Here is a 22,029-nt window from a genome sequence, read left to right as displayed (position 1 = left end):
CTTGTTTCTTGGAGAAGACCTGTTGCTTACTTGCAGTTTTCTTTAACTGAGACGAATTGTAGGGTTTCTAAAGACTCAGTTTCCTGATTTTCTCATTTGACTACAGCAAATCTGAGTCACTGTTCCCAGTGCTCACTTTTTTTACCGCATGTGGCAAGGTGTGCTTAGTAAATTTTCCTGCAAAACACTGATGTTTGTTTGTGTGGCTGCTCACTGAGAAATGGTCCTTTATGCAGGAGATTAAAAACATGTTGATATTTGTCCTCCAGTTGAAACTGTTTGTAAGTTATGACTGATTTGATTTCGGTTCAGTTCAGCAGCAAGGTCAACTCAAACATTATCACTTCCCTTGATTTTGAGAAGAAAATGCTCACTGACATGGTTCAGCTCTGCTCTTTAAAATAAATTTATACTGCCAAGAGGTGAGTTTTTGTGGTCATACAGCACCCCCCTTAACCATCAGCCTTAGGACTCTGGTAGATGCTCAGGTAACTGAGTGGTGATTTATTATGGACTTAAATCAGTTATGACTCCTGGTGTGTGTGTGTGTGAAGAGTGGCACAAAAGAACTAAGAGGTGGAGTTTCATGACTGCTACTGAACTGACCACTTACCTTACTGCAAGCCAATACAAGTAAGCAGCCATGGGAATCGGCAAAATCAACATATGCCTCACAAGCACAGGAGGAGGGAGCATCACTGAGGAGTATCCTGCATGCAGGAAAGTCAGAAGATTTGTGTGTAATAGAGCAGAAAGGAAAAAAATAGATGCAAATAGTAAATTTTTGAGAAAATGGCTCAGGAGAAATCACTTTATTGCTGATCTAATTGAAAGCCTTTGGCTGTTCAGCTAAGGGCAGGGAAAGGATGATGGTAAACTAGGCAAACATCTGCTTAGCTTTTTGATAATTGTGGCTGTCAAAATACAATCAGTTAGGACAAATATAGCTGCAGTTCCTTTTATATTGGACTGTTTAATAGATAAGGCTTTAAGTCCATGTAGAAACCTGAAAGGACAGTGACAGAGCAGCCTCACTTCTGACATTAAATTATATAAATGAGAAACTTGGGAGGTTTTGGATTGACATAAAATGCAGGTGGACTTTCAGATTAAATTAATTTTCAGTCTCTACCTGGTGCTATCATTCATTTTCATATGATGTGTCCTATTTTTATTTTTCTTTATGTCCCCTAATGTTTAAACCATATCAATAACCAGTGCAGTTTAGGAAAGTCTTCTTCCAGGTGTTTGTAAATTCTGAGAATATTAATATATCACTAAAGAAGTACACGAGTTGCTATCAGCACACAGAAGAAAATTAAATACACATTCTCTCGAGGTGCCCAGAAGGGATAAGCTCCTATTATGCACTTAGATTTTGCAGGTGAAGCTTCTCATGTAAACATGTTCTACCTTTTCATCAAAGTAGGGTGCAGAGGGCTGTTTTCTTTCTGGAGTTTCTAGTGTGTATTTCCAAGAAACAGTTAAGGCTTACAGCTTTTAAGGAGATGTAAATAGTGTTTCTGGTCACCAAGGACTCGATAAAGGTTTTTGGCACTTGTGACATGAATAAATTTGCCTCTTCTCTGTAATCAGAGATGGAGATGGGTCATAAATGATGGAAATTTCATCTTCAATTTCCCACCTGCCTGCATCTAAACGAGTTTTTCTGAGGAAGAAATTAAAGGTGTTGCACAGCTAACCATTACTCTGAGCAGCTGACCTCAATTATTGCAGGCTAATGACATTGACTACATCAGACCAAGGGTAAAATCAGATCTCTGTCATGAGTCCTATCATGTCAGGAGTCTCTTGCCTGTAAACCAGGGTGGGGATTAGTAGTTTCTCACTGGAGAATTTTTCAGGGCTATGAACGGTTTCAAGCTGTCCTTAAGATATCTGGACCCTATGATTGATGTCAGTCATTTTCACAAAGCGTCAGCAAGGTCAAAACTGTGATTGGCCTTTCATTTGTACGCTTGTGTGGGTGAATTATATTGCTTCCTGGGCTGCCAAGCTGCTTACTGGTAGTTTTTTCATTATTCACTTACAACACTCAGTTCAGGATCTGCTTGGTGGAAACAAAACTTCTTTCTAGACATGTGAACATCAAAACCCTGTTTAATCAGGAAATTCTCAGATATTTAGCTTTGTTGCATAATGAGATTTTAATAATACAGGAAAATAATAGGTGGAAAATCATATGTTACTTTGGGAGCAAGCATGATTCCCACTGCATCCTGGGAGAAGGAGAGGCTTGTCCACCTCATGGTAGACCTTTGAGGAGGTAATCATTAAGCTTTGGAGAGCTAAGAGAAAGAGATGATTTATTGCTTCCCTGTTTATCCCACAAGGCAGGGTATCTAAGGATAGAAGAACACTGTCATCCCATGGATAGAAGATTACTGTCGTCCCATTATAGATAATATATCATTCCTCAGTGTATGCCTTTGTTGTGAGGTTTGGCTGATGTCTGGGGGATTGAAGTTACTTTTAGTGTGCAGAGAAAGGCCAGCTCTGCAAATGTTCCTCTCTTCTTTGAAGTGGCATAGACATTGAAGAGCTGCACTGAGCATCCAGATAAGCAGGCACTTTCAGGAAATGTTTATATTTTATGACTAAAGTGCATTAAACGTTTTTTTCAGAACTACAGCCCTAGCAGGGTTGTATCTCTAGCCTACTGAGGAGAATTTTCTCTCTGTCAGCAATGCAGAGTTGCCTTAAAATAACTCACTGTTCAGTTTCCCCTGGGCCGGAGACTATCAGCAAGTCTCTGTTCAGCTGGAAGAAAAGGAGTGGACACAGGGAGGTCACACTGGCCTGGTGAGATGTGCCTTAGTAGAGCAAGGGAAAAAAATATGATTCCTGCATTCTGGTGGTCATAAATTTGTGGTATGGATTAAGGATTTTGCAGCTCTTTAATGAACTTGAAGGAAGGAATTGTGCTTCTTTCACTCTGTGTTGCTCTGTGTATCAAGGAGTAGTAGGAGTAAAAGATCAAGTTTCATTTTAGTTGGGGTTGGGTTTTTTTCAGTGTTTTTTTACAAAATAGGATGTTAAACAGGAAAACATTGCACTGCCTTTAGGTGAGTTAAAGCTATTTGCCTCTTCATCTCCATCTCTTTAGTGTAGCTTGCCAAAATACTGTAGCCCGTGAGAAAAGTGCGATCACATTTGTTAACAGTAGCCACTGGTTCAGTCAGTCTTGACCCTTATCTTGGTGACAGTGTATTAACCCTGACCTGTGCCATATATCTGTATCCTGTGTCTGGGGTAGGGAACTAGAAGGCCAAAGAAAAAACAAACCCTTCTTTCCAGCAGTCTGGTGTCTCGGAGTTGAACTGCCCGTGTCTCCTGATTACTCAGGCTGGATCCGTGCTGCTCTTGTTGCCATTCAGAAATACACTGACACTTTAATTCACAGCCACATCTTGGAATAAATCATCCCCTTGTTGCACATGAATCAGAGGAACTTTAAAATCCCTGTCTGGAAGAACGCAGCACTTTGAACTGCTGAGCTCACACAGTGATTTATGGTAGGAAAGATTCTGAACTCAGTTTCTGGTAAAGAGGAGGTGGCTTTATTTTCCTTAGATATCCTTGGATAATAAGATAACACAGCTCTTGTTATTAGTAAAAATAGCTGTAGAGAGAATAACGAGTGTTTTTGTAGTAAAGGCTGCTGAGACTAAATCTTAGAATCATAGAATCATAGAATCAGTCAGGGTTGGAAGGGACCACAAGGACCATCTAGTTCCAACCCCCCTGCCATGGGCAGGGACACCTCACACTAGATCAGGCTGGCCAGAACCTCATCCAGCCTGGCCTTAAACACCTCCAGGGATGGGGCCCCAACCACCTCCCTGGACAACCCATTCCAGGCTCAAATCTTGAAGGTACATAGCATTTGTCTTTATAAGCCACCAAACCAAGAGGCCCTGAAATGGCTGCCGTGATATGGGACCACGTGGGCTAACACCAGTCTGAAGACCAGCTAGCTGCATGGGCAGGAAGCCCACTGTGGTATTCAGGAACATCCTTCTCAAACTGGTCTGGCCATGGCTTTCCCAAGGTTGGGAAAGATTTATTGTATCAAATGTAATTATATACTCCAGGATAGATAAGACGTGTTAACAAGTTAAAACTGAACGTTTCACAGAACCGTCATGGCAGTGCTTTTTTCCCCTGCTAATTCAGAGCTTGTGGGGAAAGAAAAGAGCAGTCAACTGTAAGCTTTTTTATACATATATATGTAAATTTTATTTTTTTTAATACAAAACTACTATGTACTGCTTACTGGATGAAAAAATGGTCAAGAAATATTCCAGGTGTTTGTCAGGTAATGATATTATTCAGCTGCTTTTTCAGGAAAATACAATTTAAAATGTCTGTGTTCAAGCACAGCATGCAGTTAGTCTTTTGCTTTGTTTATTTAAACAGCGAGCTATCCCAGAATAATACTTTGAATTCTCAATTGGTGTAATTCATTATAATTCCATTAACTTCCAGAGAGGCTACTCTGGCTTATTCTGTCTCTGTTTCTGGCCAAAATGTTCAATTCTGAATATGTAATAAAAGTGTTAGTCATCTTAACAGCCGTTATTCACATCAGTATTTTGTGCCCAGTCCTGGGTGTTTTAATGTGTTTTTTGTTGATCAACAAAGAGGGTGTTGTGCACAACAGGGTATACATGGCCAGGATTAGATGTATCTTTCTCTTCTTTTGAACTTTATTCTGACATCTTTACTCTTCTGCATAGTATTTTCCTCCATGAGCAGTCTAATCAGAGCTGGTCTTCCTGGGAGGCACACTGCCAGAATAACAGTCAGTACCAGTGACCATGAGACTAAGGGCAGTACTGTGAAGACTTCCCTCCTGAAACTTGGGCAGACAAGGAAAGAAAATATTTTTTTTTAAATGTCTGACTTAGAACTCTGTGTGATTTTAATTTTTTGTTTTTTTTTTTTTTTTTAAATCAGCTGTACCAGCATAATAATGATTAATCCATCCCAATAAAATAAAATTACAGGTTCTCAAACATCTCTTTAGACAAGTATTATGCTGGTTAGAAACAGCATTAGTTAAAGGCAAAAATTTTAGTATTATATAATACCAGTGTTGTTATTTCTAAGGATCAAGCTGTCAAATATAGTACTATTTTTAGGTTAGCATGAACACTTGTAAGATGTAGCCTGCAGAGTGAGAAGTGTTGTACTTTTTTTTGTCTAAAAAAACCCCACAAACGATACAGTATTTTCTGCTTATAGAACTTCCTTGTGTCTTTCTGTCATCCCACACATCAGCCATTTAACCTAGTAACCTTACTTTGATTTTAGTTAGTGAACTCAATTCTGTAAGTCTTTGTAGCCTGAAATACCTTCCCCCCCCCCCCTCTTAGTTATTCAGATAATGTCGTAAAACCATGCATGCTTTCTAACATCTTCATCAGCTTTTGCTGGAAATAGCCCACTAACATTCTTCCTTTGAAGATGTTGTGTTTTTATAGTGTTTCATCACTAGGATTTAGTATGTGGTTTATCTCACAGTGACTATCCCTTACTATTCTCCCTGCAGCAGCCTGCCAGAGGAAAGACTCTTTTCAGTCTAAAATAGAGCCTATTAAATTCTCTCATGGTCCTACCATAGTGATTTAAAAAAAAAACCAAACATTTTTTTGTTCTTAATTTTGAACAATGTGTATGTGATTTATCCTGTTTCTTTAAAAGTGTGGGAGCAGTTTTTACAACCAAATAGGTTTTTAATCTGCCTTTGCCATTTGCTGAATTCATTTTTTGCTTGCCTTTGCTGTTGCCTCATATGGTAATTGCTACCATGCTGCCTTTTCCCCTCCTCTTTTATTTCATAGATGATAAAAGTTACTTTTTCTTGTGGATAGGATAGGATAAAACAGAATAGAATAGAAAGATTGGAATGGAATGGAATGGAATGGAATGGAATGGAATGGAATGGAATGGAATGGAATGGAATGGAATGGAATGGAATGGAATGGTAGGAGGAATTAATCTCCATGCATTTATTTGCACTTACACTGAATGATCTGCACAGATATTTGTGGATTTGCCCTGTGCAAAGGAGGCATTTTGCCCTCTGTCCTTCACTCATCTTCTGGAGTGTTATTCTGATAAACTCAGTGTCTGTAGATTAGGCTTGAGCTGTGTTGTGGGGGGGAAATGAGTGTGTTATTTGCACCCTTTGTATTTAAATGCTATTTTTCTCTAAGCTTTCTTTAGTTGCAGGGAGACCATATAACTTTTTATAAATGAAATGTTACCACCACAGTGGCTGTTGTGCTGGAGAAATGTCAGGAAGTATTTAAACCTTGACAGTATAAATTAAATTTTGGTGGTAAAGGTGGATGAGAGAATTTCTCACTTTAATGAAATTACAAAATACATTAAATATAGAAAACTTTTTTCTTCTTACTTATAGATATTTTTAGCTTGCATAAAATATTAAACAACCATAAGTTATCCCTATATATAGATATCTCTAGTTGGTTTTTTAGAATCACTGCATGGTGATGGTGGGGTAGAAGAATTGCATGACACTTTGCCAGTCCAAACTATATTGTAACCTTAAGTAATTCATCAGGCTGCTGCAACTGCAAAAGGCTGGTCTGAGTATCAGAAAGGCTTAGCAGTAAGATACTTTTATCAGAAAAAAAAAATAGTATGTATCCTAGGCTTCAACACATGTTGTTTTATGTTATCAAGTAGGTTTACTGATTTACGTAATGAAAAACCTGTCATTTCCATTTTACTAAAAATTTTGCCTGGTCTCTTTTGGCCCTGGTGACTTGTAGGGACATAGGCTGGGGAAGGATACATGGAACATTAGCACAGCTCAGGGCGTGATCCTGTTTTTTCTTACTGAGGAGTGGAGTTTTTGCCATATGGAAAGACTATCCCAGAGTTAGTGGATCCCAGGGGAACAAAGCCAGTTCTGTATAATGTGTCTGCTTGTGACTCTTACCATCACACCACACAATTACTTCATTTTGCATCCTGGCTGTGCATCTTTATTGTTTTATTAATGTGGGGCCAGCCTCTTTGCCATAGTCATCTACCATTCATTTTCACCATCACATTTCCTTAAAGTAGCTTCCAGCTTGACAATGTGTTTCATAGATGATTTTGTGACTGAGGTTAAAGCTTATGGACCTGAGCTCTTTTCTAACTGCACCTATGGCTGTGGTTTGGTAGTAATGACCTCTGCACATGTACACAGCCCAACCAGATCTTGAAAGCCCCTCAGATGTGCAGAGGCCTGAAGAATTAAAATAGCCCAGGTCAGAATGTAAACATGGGCCTTGAATCCTGTCATAAGTTTTATGATCCATTCACAATGAGTTGTGAGTGATGAACAAAAACTAAAATGATGCTGTGTACATATCTAATGAACTGTAAGTATTGAAAAGCATCTAAATAGAAGTTGTTAGAGATTAGCCAGTCTGTTGATTCTGTTTAAGACATGCTGACTGATATTTTCTTTTGTTCATCTTGTATTAATGCCTTGTAAATGATCAGATTTCATGTTCATTGCTAAGTAAATGCTGTAATAAATATTAATGTATTGCTGCTCTCAAAGTACCTATTGAGAACTTGAAATTTCTTTAAATATATTCTCAGAACCACTTAGAGTAACTGAGATTACCTGTAGCATTTTCCACAGCAAAATTACCCTGTGATGTTGATTGAAATTGTGCCAGTGCATCTGCCATAAAAACATTAATGTCATGTCTAACTGAGACACATGCACCTTCTATACTCATCATTTCTGAATTCATTACAAAGACCTTAATGGCAGCTGTATACAAAGACATGCCATAATGACATCTTAAATGCTGTCTTTAAATTTGCAGCATGAAAAGCCTTTTGAAAACACTGCATGAAAAAAAAGAAGAAGAAAATGGGTAGCTAACAGCAATTTGGGGATAACATTCATACTATGTCTTTGGTTTAGTGGAGGTCTTGTATTAATTTCAATAGAAATAAATGGGTTCTGGAAAGCTAATGATGTACATAGAAGTTTTTTCCTACTGAATAATGTTTGAGACTTCCAGTCAGCTTGCTGGTTTTACAGGAAGCATAAGATAATGATTTCCAGAGTTTGGAGGTGCATCAGCTGGTTAGTATAAATTACAAAATATACAATAGAAATCTAAAACTTAAAGTGTTACATTTGGGAAAAAAATATATAGAGTTACAAAAAGCACCATATAAATGCTCTAAAAATCTCTTGCAGCAAGGTTATTTCTAAAGGGCATGAGCTGCTTGTAAAAGAGTCTTTCAGAAGGAAGGGGTTCTGACTTTGTAATTCTGTCAAGACCCTTCTGTAGTCATCGTCTGGCAATGACCTCCTTTTACCAGTCACTGCAATACAAGTCTCAAGATTTGCTCAAGTTAAAAAGAGAAAAGGGGAATACGTGGAAAAGAAGGCAGTACTAAACTTAGGGCTTCACCTAAAACTTAACAGTAGTCAGTTCTGAAGCACAGCTGGAGCAAAGCCTAGGTTTTTCTGAGGATGTCTCTTGGAGCTATGTCTAACTTCCCAGTGTTTCACTTCATTATTCAAGACACTAAATAGTTTGGGCAGTGATTTACTCTTTTAAAAGGTTTACTTTTCAAACTTAAAAATCACACAGTTTTCATCCTTCAATGTCTACATTTATTTTAATTACACAGTTTATAATTTTGACATGACCTTTGATCCTATCACTAGTACTGTTTGGTTATATTAATTAGACTTTATTCTTTCAACTGTTTACTATCAGTATTGATTGAAAGATTATAATAACACATCTGTCAGATGCTGAAGAATCATATTGGCCATCAGAGTGGCTTACTGGGCTGTTAGATCCCAACCTTATTTGTAGCTGAGCCTTGCATGACAAAACTGGCCCTTTCCTCATGCCCAATAAGCTTAAGAGCTGAGTGAGCAAACAGCAATCAGCTTGTTCTTTCTCTTGTTCCCCACTTCATCCCTTTCCTTTGCAAACTGCTTTATGCTTCTTTTTCCTTGCACCACCAGAAGCACATACAGCACCTCAGCACACTGGCTCCCAGAAAGGAAGCACTGCACACAACAAAAGGAAAAAAATACAGAAGAGAACTTACACAAAACTTTCTTAACCAGCTCCAAGCCGTAACTGAATCCTCTTCTTGTTTATCTCAACCCTTTTGTCTCCTGCCAAAATCGACTGTGTTAGTTAAGACAGCTGCTTTCCCTCCCCCATGTTAGCACAAGGGTTAAACTGGCTCTTCCCCCGACACAAAAGTGAGGGGAAGAGCAACACACACAACTCAGGCTGAGATAAAGACATAAGAGTTTAATATAACATAAGATGTCATAAACACAAAGCATAATTACCTTAGCTAGTAATCTAATTAATCTAAAAACACAATACATGATTACCTTAGCTTAGCCTGTTTGCACAGGAACACAGTGAAATACACAGGGAAAATGAACCAGCATAAAACAGAAAGCCAAACCCAGCAGCTACCTGACTCCCACTCTTTCTGCTGCCATGCCTGCAGAAAAGAGACCACATCCAGGAACCTGGAATCCAGAAGCACAACCACAACAGGAAGCCTTCCATGTTGCAATCTGAACTTCAAGCCCCATAATACTTTGCTCCAGTTAGCACTTTTTATTTTTTGAAGCTGGTATAACTGCAGCATGGTATGAGTAACAGCAGCAAGTTCAATTCAATCCATGACATTTACCCACCCTAAAACTGACCATTTTCTCCAGAGATTAGCCTCTCCACCCTCCCCATCCTCCAGTGTCCCCATGCTTATGCATGTAATAGGTGTCTACAGGAGTAATACTACCTCTTTATAGAGGTGCCTCTGTCCTTTGGACCTGGCTTGTATGATCCTTTTCATTCCTAAGCAACAAGATATTTTAAAAAGTCAAGTAAACGTTACTCATGGTTTACATAGAAGGAACCAAACCATGGATATTCATGAACATCAGTGGTAGGATCAGGAACAGATTCCGTGTGTGTGCCTGAATGCAGTGCAGGACCCTATGTGTTGAATAACTCTGATCTTTAAGAAATTCCTTGCATTATAGGATACCAGAAGATTGTAGGGTTGGGAAAAAAAACATTAACCATTATTCTGCTTATAGTTTCCTGAAGATTTTGTCCATGCTTAGGTACCCACGTCTTACTCAAATATTGGCAAGTAAGAAATACTCCCTAGGACTATGATGAATTAAATGTTTTCAAACTAACTTCAAAACAGCCAGTAGTAATGGTGACTTTCAATTACCACAACTGTAGACAGAAATAAAATAAAGGAATAAATTGGAGGTAAAAAGTATGTTACTATCTTTCTGAGGAGGCAGCCACCCTTGACTGCTTACAATGGTTAGTGATGTAGAACCACTGTAAAAACTGCAGGAGATGCTCCATTTCCTTTTTCCTCCTGTAGTGCTTTCTCAACATTTTTCCTTTGAAGATGAAATTTTGAATGATGGGGCTCTACTCAGTAATTAATTGTGTATGTTGATATGTTAAGGATAGTTTTAATGTAGCTGTTACGTATGAAGGGGCATAGTGTTTGTGTCACTAGCTTTTTGTTTTATAATACATTATCTTACAGCTTGAAATCTTGTCTTTTTGCCTCAAATAAAGCAGATAAGACCACGTATGTATCTTGCCATATAAACAATATAAGTAGCAAAATAGATTCTGATATGAATGTAATACATTTTTTTAACATTATTATACATCCTTACTAATATATAGTAAAATATGGGCAGGTGAGGTTCCTTTCTAAATAATTTTAGACTTTTCTACCTGAAACATTTGTTCAACCTAAAGTAGAAATATCAATACTCCTGAAAAGTGGATTTTATAATATAATTGGAAAAAAAATTAAAACTAAGGCATCTTAGAAGGTGCCACACAATGAAGTTACTGGTAGAGTTTGGTAATTTATGCACCTTAAAGTGGCATCATTATGAGAACATGAATTTTACAGGGTTGTTGCAGCCTGTGACTTCCCTTGAGTCTTACTGATTTCCTCAAAAATTGTTCAATGAGGAAAGAAATCATTGTCATGGGATAATAGTCTAAGCTCCAGCTATTTTAAAGCACTATGGTGCAGTTTCAGGGCACCGAGTAGGTTATGGCCCACGTGCAGCTCACACTTGTTTTTTAAGGCTACTTTCAGTACACAGAGACAGGTCTCTCCAGCCTCATGGTCTCTGTGATTCTATGATTCTGTGATTCTATGATTCTATGATCTGCTCAACCAGAGTCAGGCAGAATAGTGTTGTCTAGCACAGGGGGTGACACTTGGAAGCCCACCACTGTTAGTGCCAGGTCCTGAATCAGCTGGGCAAGCTTAGAAACATGCATAGTAGACACCAGAAAAATTTACTAGAGTGAAAATTATGCCAGTTGGAATTCCAGCAGGCATGAGGTATATATTTTATATGCCTGGTGAGAAATGACTTTGGGCTCCACCACCTCAGGCTGAAGTAAAAGATCACAGCCTAGAAAATTTTCCAAAGCTTTCCTTATGTTTGTGTTTTTCATTCTTCCTTCTGTTTTGTTGTTTATTTCATTTGTATGCTGTTTAATGTCTCCTGGGGACACTGTTCAGAAGCTTCCTACCTCCACCCTGGGTGGTACAGATGATCCAAATAGGACATCAAGGCAGTCCAGAGGATGACTCCAGCAGTCACACCCGGGACAGTGAGCTCATCTAAACCTTTTTGGAGGACAACTTTTTTTAGCACTCCTGCCCAAACTTGGATGTGCTGCTGCATTAGACAATGGTGCATCTAACCATGGTCCACAAAAATTAGCCTCACCAGGCAGCATTAATACAGGGTTGCAAAAACGTTTGAGGGTCAGAGATGGATTTCTAAAACTTCATGTAATATGTATGGACTTTCAGTGGAGAACTGGAGCATGCTGTTGCTGAGTAGCCTAACTCAGCTAGTCAAAAACCACCACACTGTCCAAGTCACCAGCATTGCCATTGCTTCTGTCAAGGACCCATGAAAACGTAAAGCATGGAAAGCAACTTTGTTGGTAGGTTTCAGTATCGAAAATACAGTATCGTGGCTTTCAGTGCTTCATAATGGAGCCTCTACCTGACCCATGTCAGAAAGGATCTGAATGCATTACAAAGCTTTCTCTTTGTATTGTAAGGCAGACACTAATTTTTAGGGGCTGGAGACACTACAAATAGATAGTATGCAGCTGTATACTGTGAGGATTTTCAAGATTGCTGTTACAGAAAAATCATAACTTTTGGCAATGTTTGTAGCCAGTAACATTCTTAGAGTTGTGGCTTTACTAAGACTTCTAAAAAGCTCACCTTATGGATTATTGAAAATTAATATCTCATCTGATAAGTAGGTATGGTTCATTGAAATATTCCATATCAAAATATTTTAAAAAGAGAGATTTAAAGATCATGGGTTTGATTATTAAAATGAATGAGCTCCTTCAAAGTCTTAGAAGAGATCTTTGTAAAAACATTTTTTTTCTTGTTTTCCCTTCTGATATTTTGATAAATTAAAAGAGACTTTTTCATGCTGCCTGACCAAACTTATTATTTGCCTGTCAAATTTACCCTGATTTTCTTTGCCATCTAGTTCCAGGACAATATGAACTGGTAATAGATAAGCATCTGAGTTGAGAGGAAACCATATGTCAACCAGCTTTTTAGTATAGCTTTATGATTTTTCCCTGCAAGTTTGAAATAAGCTTTTTTATTGTGGTTTGGGGTTTTTTTTTTAATTATTAAAGAATTGTATTTAAAAAGCTTTTGAAACTAAGGTGGTATCAGGAAAAGAAACAGCCTTGCAAATACAAAAGTCTACATGTTAAAACCTAGGATGCTTTGTCCAGTTGTCATACAGTCTAGCAGGGTAAAATGTAAACTTCCTTACTGAACTGGATGCCATTTACAAATTTGGTAGAACTGGATCTAAACTTCTTGCAGGAGTTGTTTTAAAATGTGCCTTCATAAACACTTCCCATGGAGATATTCTTTATAAAAATAAACATTAATAACTGACTGACAGAGCATTTATAGAAATGCAGTCTCAACTGCCTGTAGGCCCCAGGGGATTACTGTACAGTAAACCCAAATTTATACAAAGAATGAAATGTAAAGTAGAACAGAAAAAGAAAATGTTTTCCTAAATGCTGTTTTCCTAAATTTAAAGTAGTGACATATTCCTGTTATTTTAACTGGATCATATGGGTGGGCTACAAATAGTGATGTTTAATTTTGGATCTCTGAGTGTTCTAAGTGGATCTATTTCTTAGTAAAGATGCCTGATTATGGCTGGAATATGTATATGCAAGATAACTTCATTGTAGGTGGAAGTGGTGTTCCCTAAATTGCCTGTCAAGAATGCTTTAATCCTACTTTGCAGAATTGCCTACATAAGTGAGACACATTCATTTCCATACCCATTCATTTAGGAGACTCTCTGCTGAGAATGTCAGAGATGCTAATTATTCTCAGCTACAGGGATCCCTTAGGAATTAGGTTGAGATTGAGAAGTTACTGAAGTTACACTATAGTAAAGGATTAAAGTTATGAGTTCTGCTCCTTTTCTTTTGATTCTTTCCCACTTTCGTTGCTTGGGGAGCAGCTGTCACAGGCATCTCTGGAGTTCTTGAAGCGACCACTTTGTCCTCTTCCAGTCTAGTTTATCTGCTGCCAATGCTGTGCACAGGCAAAAGCAGGAGAGGCAGTGACTGTATCTGCAGCCTGAGTGTTTCCCAAAGAAACCACCCTACAGAAAATATCAAGGTCCTTCAGCAAGGACCTTAATGATTTTAAGTTAAATCATCTGCTTCAGCAAAGTGGTACCAGAACTTGAAAGTTCATTTGAGTACCACTGTGGAGCAACATAGGCTGCTTGGAGTTAAGCAGAATTCAACCAGGAAATTCTGTTCTGTTAACATGGGCATTCTGAGAGGAATTTAGGGGGCTATGATTATTATACGGTGAACAAATTTTCATAAGCCTGTACCACTCTGATGAAAAAAAGTAATCAGGTAATTTCTAATTCAGAGTAGAAATTAAAACTGACAGACTTCTGTGCTGCTGTTGATATAATCTCCAGGACAGGAGGCCTGTGTCCTCTACAAATCTCTCCTGATTTCACATAAATAAATCTTGAAGTTAGGACATTGTAGGCAAATTTCTAGTCATTTGTTTCTGTTCTACTTCTACTCATTTTTTTTGCTTGATTTGCTCTTTGTATATTTTTCACAACAAAGCTAAACTTTTTAGTGGTGGTTTTAGTCCTTTATTGAGAGTAGAGCTTGTACTGAGAGGACTGTTTTCTCAGTGAGTACAGCACTGTCATTAATAATTCAAAGCTGTAGAATTTTCATTACATATACAGAGAATGAAAAGTGAATATGATAGATTGGAAGGTATTTATTTTTACATAATTGACTCCTATATATCAAAATAAAGTAATCCAGGAGTCTAGTTTAAATTATAACTGGACTGCCTACCTTAAATCAGTCTATAGAAATTAAATTTTATAATGCCTGTAGTTCTCAGAGGTCATGATGCTCTGCTAGTGTTCTAAGCAATTCCAAGGTCCAATCTTGATTCTGGTAGTTAGGTGAAGTTTTCTGCCACTGTTAACATGTTCCCCATAATAATTTTGCTCTACCAGATTCCTCAGGCAGAATCTGGCTATCAGAGAGCTTGGAAGAGTACCAAAAGGCTTGAGAACAGGTCCTGGTATCTTCTGTTTCCAGGCCCCCAACATTATGGGACTGCATTGATTTGATTTATCTTCAGTCTTCCAAACCCATGAAAGTGATTTTTTTTTTAATGTAGTTTAAAATACATTCTAGAATACCCTTTCTCATTTGAAAACTCCCTCTAACCATCAAATAATACCACTTTTCAAAACAAACAGCAACAAAAAAGCATCAACAGTTTTTATTTACGGCCTTTAATCTTCTTAGCACAAATGTGTTTGGTACTTGAACTGATTCCCTTTCTTGCTCTTGCAGCTATTCCCTGGTATGTTATATATTGTGAAAATTTCCTTTTCTTGTTCAACATTTGTTGCTTTGGGTGTTTTAATTAACTGGCTTTCATCAAACAATGTTCTTGTCTGAATTTATATTTTTCTTCTCAAATATATAACTGTCATTCATTTTGTATTAAATAATTTCAAAGGAAGAAATTTAATTTTGTGAAAAGTCAAGAAATGCTACTTCCTTAAAAAGGTGATGAAATTTAGACAGTAAACATTTTCAGAATGAAAAACTAGGTTTGTGTTCAAGACTGTCTCTCATTTTTCCAAATGATTTTGTGTCAAGCAGTGAGTAATATTTTGCTGGAGCTTTCATTGGCTTTTATTCAAACACTATAAATGAATTCATTAATGGGAATTATTTCTGGGCAGCAGAAGAGCGTGTGTGTTTAGTCTTCTGGTGATGCACGACAGTTTGTGTTTCAAGTGTATGCAATGTTCTCATTAGCAGTTCCCACCTGAGAGGTAGTTTGGCTTAGAAGAAGCAAACAAACAAACAAAAAAATCTGTATTGATCAGCCATTATGCATGAAACAGTCTAGTACTATTCTAAAATTGCATTCTAGGCTGCCTGAATGAAGAGTCTTCTTAGCATTAAAAAAAGAAGCACTCTCACAATAGACACTGTCAGCTAGTAGAAAGCTGAGACCCTTTCCCGGCCTCAGATGAGCACAAATGCAGTATGCTAGAAAGTGACAATTTTTCTTTTCCATTTTTCTTGCTTGAGCACCAGTGAAACTGCTATAGAAGACAAACAGGATTTGTGTCTAAACAGTAAAGTATTCTGAGCGTGAGGGCCATGAGCACCATTGTATATTACACATGTAAAAGCACAGAGAAGTTATTTATTTAACATCAGCATTATGTAGGTTTTCTATATGTAGCTAACCTCTGGATCTGCTTTCTGGCAAAAGCAGAATGTGTGGGAGGAGAAGAGCAACAAGGAAGGGTAAGAGCTATGGCAGTAAAATTATTCAAGTTTATTTGGCTCTTGACAGTCAACTCTTCTATGTGTATTAATTAAGAATGGGACAAATTTAGGAATCGACATTGGAATATATAAAATAGTGTTAGTGTAAACATTAGGTATAGTGACCTGACTATGCTGCCAGTAAATGGTAACTAACAATCACAAACATGTTTCCAGCATTTAGAACTGGAAAAGCATATCTAGTTAAAATTTTGTGTGGAGAATCAGGCTGTAATTTAACCTTTTTGAGCATTTATTAAAGGCAGTGTATCTTGTCTGTACTGGACTTTGAGACTTGGTAGCTTGTGCCTGGGAAATATGTCAGCTAATAACCTGTTGTCACCCCACAGAGATCTGTGTCTGCTGTAGTATAGCGGGTGATGGTAAAAGCAAAGAAGTTCTGATATTTAAGGACGTGCTTCATTGTAAGCAGTGGTTGCACTGGCTTCAGGGAGTCTCTATTTCCATGTTTAATTTACATGTTTAATTAATTTAGCAGTGTTCTTGGTCAGAAACACCTATTTTTTTGAGAAACTATGAAAATGTTTCTTGTAGGTTGTGTATTTCCTTCCTCCTTTATATTCAGTAGATATGCATAACAACTGTGAAAGGACTGAAGGAATAGGAACCATTATTTACTTTTTGTGAAAACCTTTCAAATTATGGTGTCTTTCATCCATGTGAAGATTAAACCTTCCTAAAACACACAGAAAGTAATAATCAGGGAAGTTACCATAGCAGCATCAGCTTCAGTCACCACATTATTATTTAATATATTCCAGCTGAAATGTGTGCTGTTCTGGATGTTGAAAATTTGAAGTAATTAAAGATTTTGTTTCTGAAGCAGGCATACCAAACAAAAGCTTGCTACAGGATGTTGATAGCTGGCATAAAAATGTCTACATATCTTCCAAATGCATTAGAGGAAGGTAAGGGAGGATTTTAGCTTAAGGAAGGATCTGGCTGTCTTGACATTAGAGCTTCAAGTAGATAATTGTTGAAGCAGAGTTGGGGGGGTTTAACTAGAAAATGCATCTTGTATGAGTTTGCTTGGTAATATACACGTAAACCGGGTATGAAAGCATAGCTTACGCAGTGATAATGGAAATTAAACTCACAGGTAAATGAACCTGAACAAAGCCTACTTTACTTATCTTCAGCAGAGTTAGTGGAAGCCTAGACAGGTTATGGGTTGGGATGTGTTAGGAAGTCTCCATTTTCCTTTCAGATTGTAGCTACTCTTTGTCACTTTGAGAGGTTTAGTCTGAACCAGGATCACCTGTTCCACAGGAGTTACTGCTTTTTATGCATGAGTCTGGCTCCATTCTCCTGACACTCACCCTTTAGATATTTCTAGGCATTAATGAGATCCCCCAGACATTCTCCTCTTTTCCGGGCTAAACAGACCTAACTCTCTCAGCCTTTCCTCATAAGGTAGTTGTTCCAGTTCCCTAATTATCTTAGTGGCTTAGTCAAGGGAAAGTCTAAATTTGGTCTTTTTGAATTTGCCTTTACGTCACTGTCATGGTAGGGCCATGACATGGCCCAGTACAAACCCAGACAGGCCTTAAGATGTCTAGACAGGGTCCCTTTCTCGACCCTCCTTCCTGCAGAAAAACAGGGTAATGTGGGAAAAAGAACAAAGGGGACAGGACTCCTGTCTGTCTGGTAGACAAGATGTTTATCTGGGGTGAGAGCACGTAAGCTGCCTACTGTTCACCTAGAAACAAGGTCTTTGCTTCTGCCTTTCATGGTTATATCCTGGCAGAACGCTTTTCCATTGGGCAGCTACACGTTAGCTTCAGTGTCCCATTGGACCAGCCAATCTCTGACAATTTGTATATATACAAGTGACTTGGTAGGCACCCTCGCCTTGCTTCAAGCCTTGCTCAAGCCTTGCTTAAACCTTGCTTCAAGCATACTTGGACCCATCTCGTAGGAGCTACCTCGAGTTGCCCTGCCCTGCCCTGCCTCAAGTGGCTATGTTTGAAAAGGTAACCTGCCATTGGGACGTTCAGTTTTCAAAAGGGGAATTTGTAGGGGATGATTCAAAAGCCCACACCCTACTCGTTAGTGGGATTCGAGGTGGCGACAGGCACCCACTCCATGCCTGTCTTCAGGGTGATTACCTGCTATTGTCCTAGCATCAGTATGTTGGGTCCCAGGCCGCACCACAGCAGAGTGCTCTCTTTCTCTCCCTCACTTCCTCCAATTTTGGGATTTGTTTTTGGATTATCCCTGCCCTTTGGATTACAAATTGCAGCTCCGTGTATCTCTTCATTTGCCAAAGGTTTTGGTGACTAGCAGCTCAGTGGTTTGTGAGTAACTAAAGCTAATCTGCTTGGTTATTTCTAAAGTTCACAGACTGCTTGTGGCTTAACTCCACAGCGAGGCTGAGGGGGTCTGTCCTGCCTCCCGAGGTGGCACAGTTGTTTGTTTTCATGTTATAAGAGTTTCCAGTTTGTTCCTCTGTATTCCAAGTTTCTGATTTTTCTAGACTGTTATCCCGTTGTTCATTAACTTCCTATTGTGTTTAATCAACCTATCATCGACCGGGTAAACGAATCTGGATCAAATTAGCTTGGAAAAATAATTTTTGATATCTAATAAATCATATTCATATTTTATCAGATTTTCAGCTTATAAATTTGGTCATTAACTACATCAAATGGCACTGTGAGCATGGTGTGGGCTTTTGAATCATCCCCTATAAATTCCCCATTTGAAACCTGAGTGGCCCAAAGACAGATTACCTTTTCAAACATAGCCAATCAGTTCAAAGTGCTGTATGGCAGGCAAACTGCACACGCCTTCTCGACTAGCCTCTGACACGTGCAGTTGTCTGTGTGAAACGTGAGGCACGGGGTCCAGCTTCCAGCCCCCCCAGGCAGCCTCAGTGGTGCCTGCCTATTGGGTCCTCGCCTCAAACCTGGACCCTGCAACAGGGCGGGAGGAGAAAGGGCAGTGGCCAAACAGGTTTAGCTGGGTTCATTAATGCCTCTTCCAAGACAGTCGTATGTTTGTTTTGACACCAGATGCTCTCAAAACCTGACTGAGCAGTGCAGAGATTTTAATAAAAATAAAGATAAAATATTTTAAGAATTGTCTTGTAATACTTCATATTCAAGTTCTTTTCAACTCTGGTATTTTTTCCTTTTGGCAGGACCAGAACGAAGGGATTCCATTTTGGGTAGCCCAGATGTCATTGAAACCGCTCCAAGAAGAAAGAGAAGACAAAGGACAGCAAAGCCTACTGGGACAGGAGCTAAGGTGGCTGCTTATGAGACAGAACTGCCAAAGAAGGAAAAGTAAGCAGTCTTGAAATGTATTGAAATATTTTTCATACCTACAGATGTCAGAGGGTTTGTAGTTCATGGGTTCTTTTGTGTTTTCTTGCAGTTTCATCTTTCAGGTGGAGCACTGTTGTGTTGCATTCTTTATAGTCATATACAGTAATTTTACCCAACTTTGAATACATGTCAATGATTAAATTGTCAAGCCCAATGAAGCCATTGGCTTTAATACACCTCTGAAGTGACAGTTGTGAAATGCTTTTCTTTAACTGACTTGGATAAATAGATTGAAGCCAACTAATACAATGTTCCATAGGGTACCGTATATTTCTGTAGGTTACTGTATAACCCTACTGGCAAAGAAGGATGCATTTAGAACTAAGTTGGACAGCTTCAGCTATGTTGCAGAAAGTAGTAATATTATGAGTGCTTTTTTTCTCAGTGAGAGGGGTCAGACACAGGAACAGGTTGCCCAGAGAGGTTATGGAGTCTTTGTCAGTGGAAATATTCATAAAACTGTCTGGGCACAGTCCTGGTCAACATGCTTTGGTTAAGAAGGGAGGTTGGACTAGGCAATCTTCAGAATTCACTTCCAAGCACACCATCCTGATGGTGATTCTGTCTTTGTAATTTTGGTGGAAGTTAATTCTTAGCATTACAGAATGGCTTAGCTTGGAAGGAACCTTAGAGATCACCTCCTCCAACCCCTTTGCCATGGGCTGGTATGCCTCTCAACTAGACTCTGCTGCTCAAGGCTTCATTCAACCTGGTCTTGAACACCCCCAGAGATGGGGCATCCACAACCATCCTGGGCAACCTATTCCAGAATCCCACCAGTCTCATACTGAAGAACTTCTTCCTAAAATCCAGTCTAAACCTACTCTCCCTCAGTTTAAAACCATTCTCCCTTGTCCTATTGCAAGACACCCTTCCTTCAGGTATAGGAAGGCCGCTTTAAGGTCCCCCCAGAGTCTTCTCTTCTCTAGTCTGAACAACCCCAGCTCCCTCAGCCTATCCACAAAGCAGAAGTGGTCCAGCTCTTGGATCATCTTTGTGCCCCTCATTTTTTTAATAGACTAAAATAAATTTCTTTTAAAAATAAGATCAGTGTAAATTAGATTTGAAAATACCTATTTTCCATTTTTGTTTGCAATATCCGATGGATAATAAGCTGTTTAGACAGATACAGTCAAAAGTACACTACAAAGACATTACCCATGATCAGCAAAGATTGCTGTTTATATCAGCAAACAAATTATTTTATTTTGAAATAGAAGGTTGTGGCTTTTTTTCCAGCTAGGAATGTTTATACTTACAATTCTATTTTGTCAGTAAAAAAAGTTAAATAAAATAAACCTTTTTCTTTTTTTTTTTTACAATGTTCTAGAAGAATGTCAAATTCTGCTCTTCGGTTCTTTTAGAATCTACTGGAGTACAATCAGCAATGCCCTTTCCCCCATTGTTTGTTACTAGTTTGGTTTTTGACAGTCTGCCTGTGTTTGCCTGAAACACAATTTTACTCTTTTTAGTATTCATTGTGGAAGGAAAATGTGCAGAAGCAAAGGAGAATATAGAGGCCTTCAGCTGAGTAATTCTCAGTGTTTGAATATCTGAGTGCTGTGTATAGATGAAAGACTTAAAAGGGTGTTGATATTTTTGGTTTAATTCTTTTAAGGAAGGCAAATTTTAGGAAAAAAAACAGAGCAAAATTATATTTTTCATACCACAAAAAGCATTTCTAAATTGCTTAGAGAATCAAGTCAGAGCTGAATATGAAGAGTGGCTGCTCTTGGCTATTATGCAATTAATTATAATTTAAGGTTTACCATATGGAAACGCCCATTCTATCAGTTTTTCTTTTGCTTCAAGAGGAGTGTAGCCAGCAGGTCACAAGATGTGATTCTTCCCTTTCACTCTGTTCTTATAAGAACCCACATAAAATGCTGCATCTCCGTCTGTTGTCCCCAGCATAACAAGGGGACAGAGCTGTTGGAGCAAGTCCAGAGAAGGCCAACAATGATCCAAAGGCTGGAAAACCTCTGCTATGAGGATAGGCTGAGGGAGCTGGGGTTGTTCAGCCTAGAGAAGAGAAGTCTTGCTGCCTTCCGATACCCAAAGGAATCCCACAGGATGGCTGGAGAGGAACTTTTTGTAAGGGTGTCCAGCAATAGGACAAGGGGCAATGGTTTTAAACTGAGGGAGGTGAGATTTAGACTGCATCTTAAGAATAAGTTCCTCAGTATGAGGGTGGTGAGAGTGGAGTAGGATGCCAAGGGAGTTTGTGGATGCCTCCTCCCTGATTGTGTTCAAGACCAGGCTGGATGAGGCCTTGAGCAGCTGGGTCTAGTTGAGAAGCATCCCTGTCCATGGCAGGGTCGTTGGAGTACATGATTTCTAAGGTCCTTTCCAACCCAAACTGTTCTATGATTATGTTTGTGTTGTAAATAACAGCTTTGTACTACAGGTCACAATGTTGGTTCATGTGTGACATGCCTTCTGTGAAAGGTGTATCTGATCCACATTTCTCCATGATCCTGTGGTGACTTTAGAAATCAAATGTGACATTGCTTGAAACTGGAGTATGTTTTTTAATATTTTTTTTTTCATTTACAAAATGCTACTTCTCTGGTTAGAAAAGAAGAGTTTAGTTCTCACCATTTACCTGGAATGTTACAAAAACCGATCTGATTTCATTT

The 22,029-nt window shown here is 38.6% G+C and overlaps 1 protein-coding gene across 1 annotated transcript in view; it reads left to right on the top strand.

Annotated features, from left to right (window-relative positions):
* XRCC4 (X-ray repair cross complementing 4) overlaps positions 1–22,029 on the top strand; it is a 171,136-nt gene that overhangs the window by 81,623 nt on the left and 67,484 nt on the right. Inside the window, exon 6 of the mRNA XM_054398023.1 lies at positions 19,204–19,348. Coding sequence (XP_054253998.1) covers positions 19,204–19,348 — 145 coding nt within the window. The remainder of the gene's footprint in view (positions 1–19,203; positions 19,349–22,029) is intronic.

The sequence above is a fragment of the Indicator indicator genome, chromosome Z (assembly GCF_027791375.1).
Source record: "Indicator indicator isolate 239-I01 chromosome Z, UM_Iind_1.1, whole genome shotgun sequence".
Taxonomy (NCBI): Eukaryota; Metazoa; Chordata; class Aves; order Piciformes; family Indicatoridae; genus Indicator; species Indicator indicator.
The sequence above is the reverse complement of the archived record's forward strand: the minus strand, read 5'-3'. Positions and strand labels throughout refer to the sequence as shown.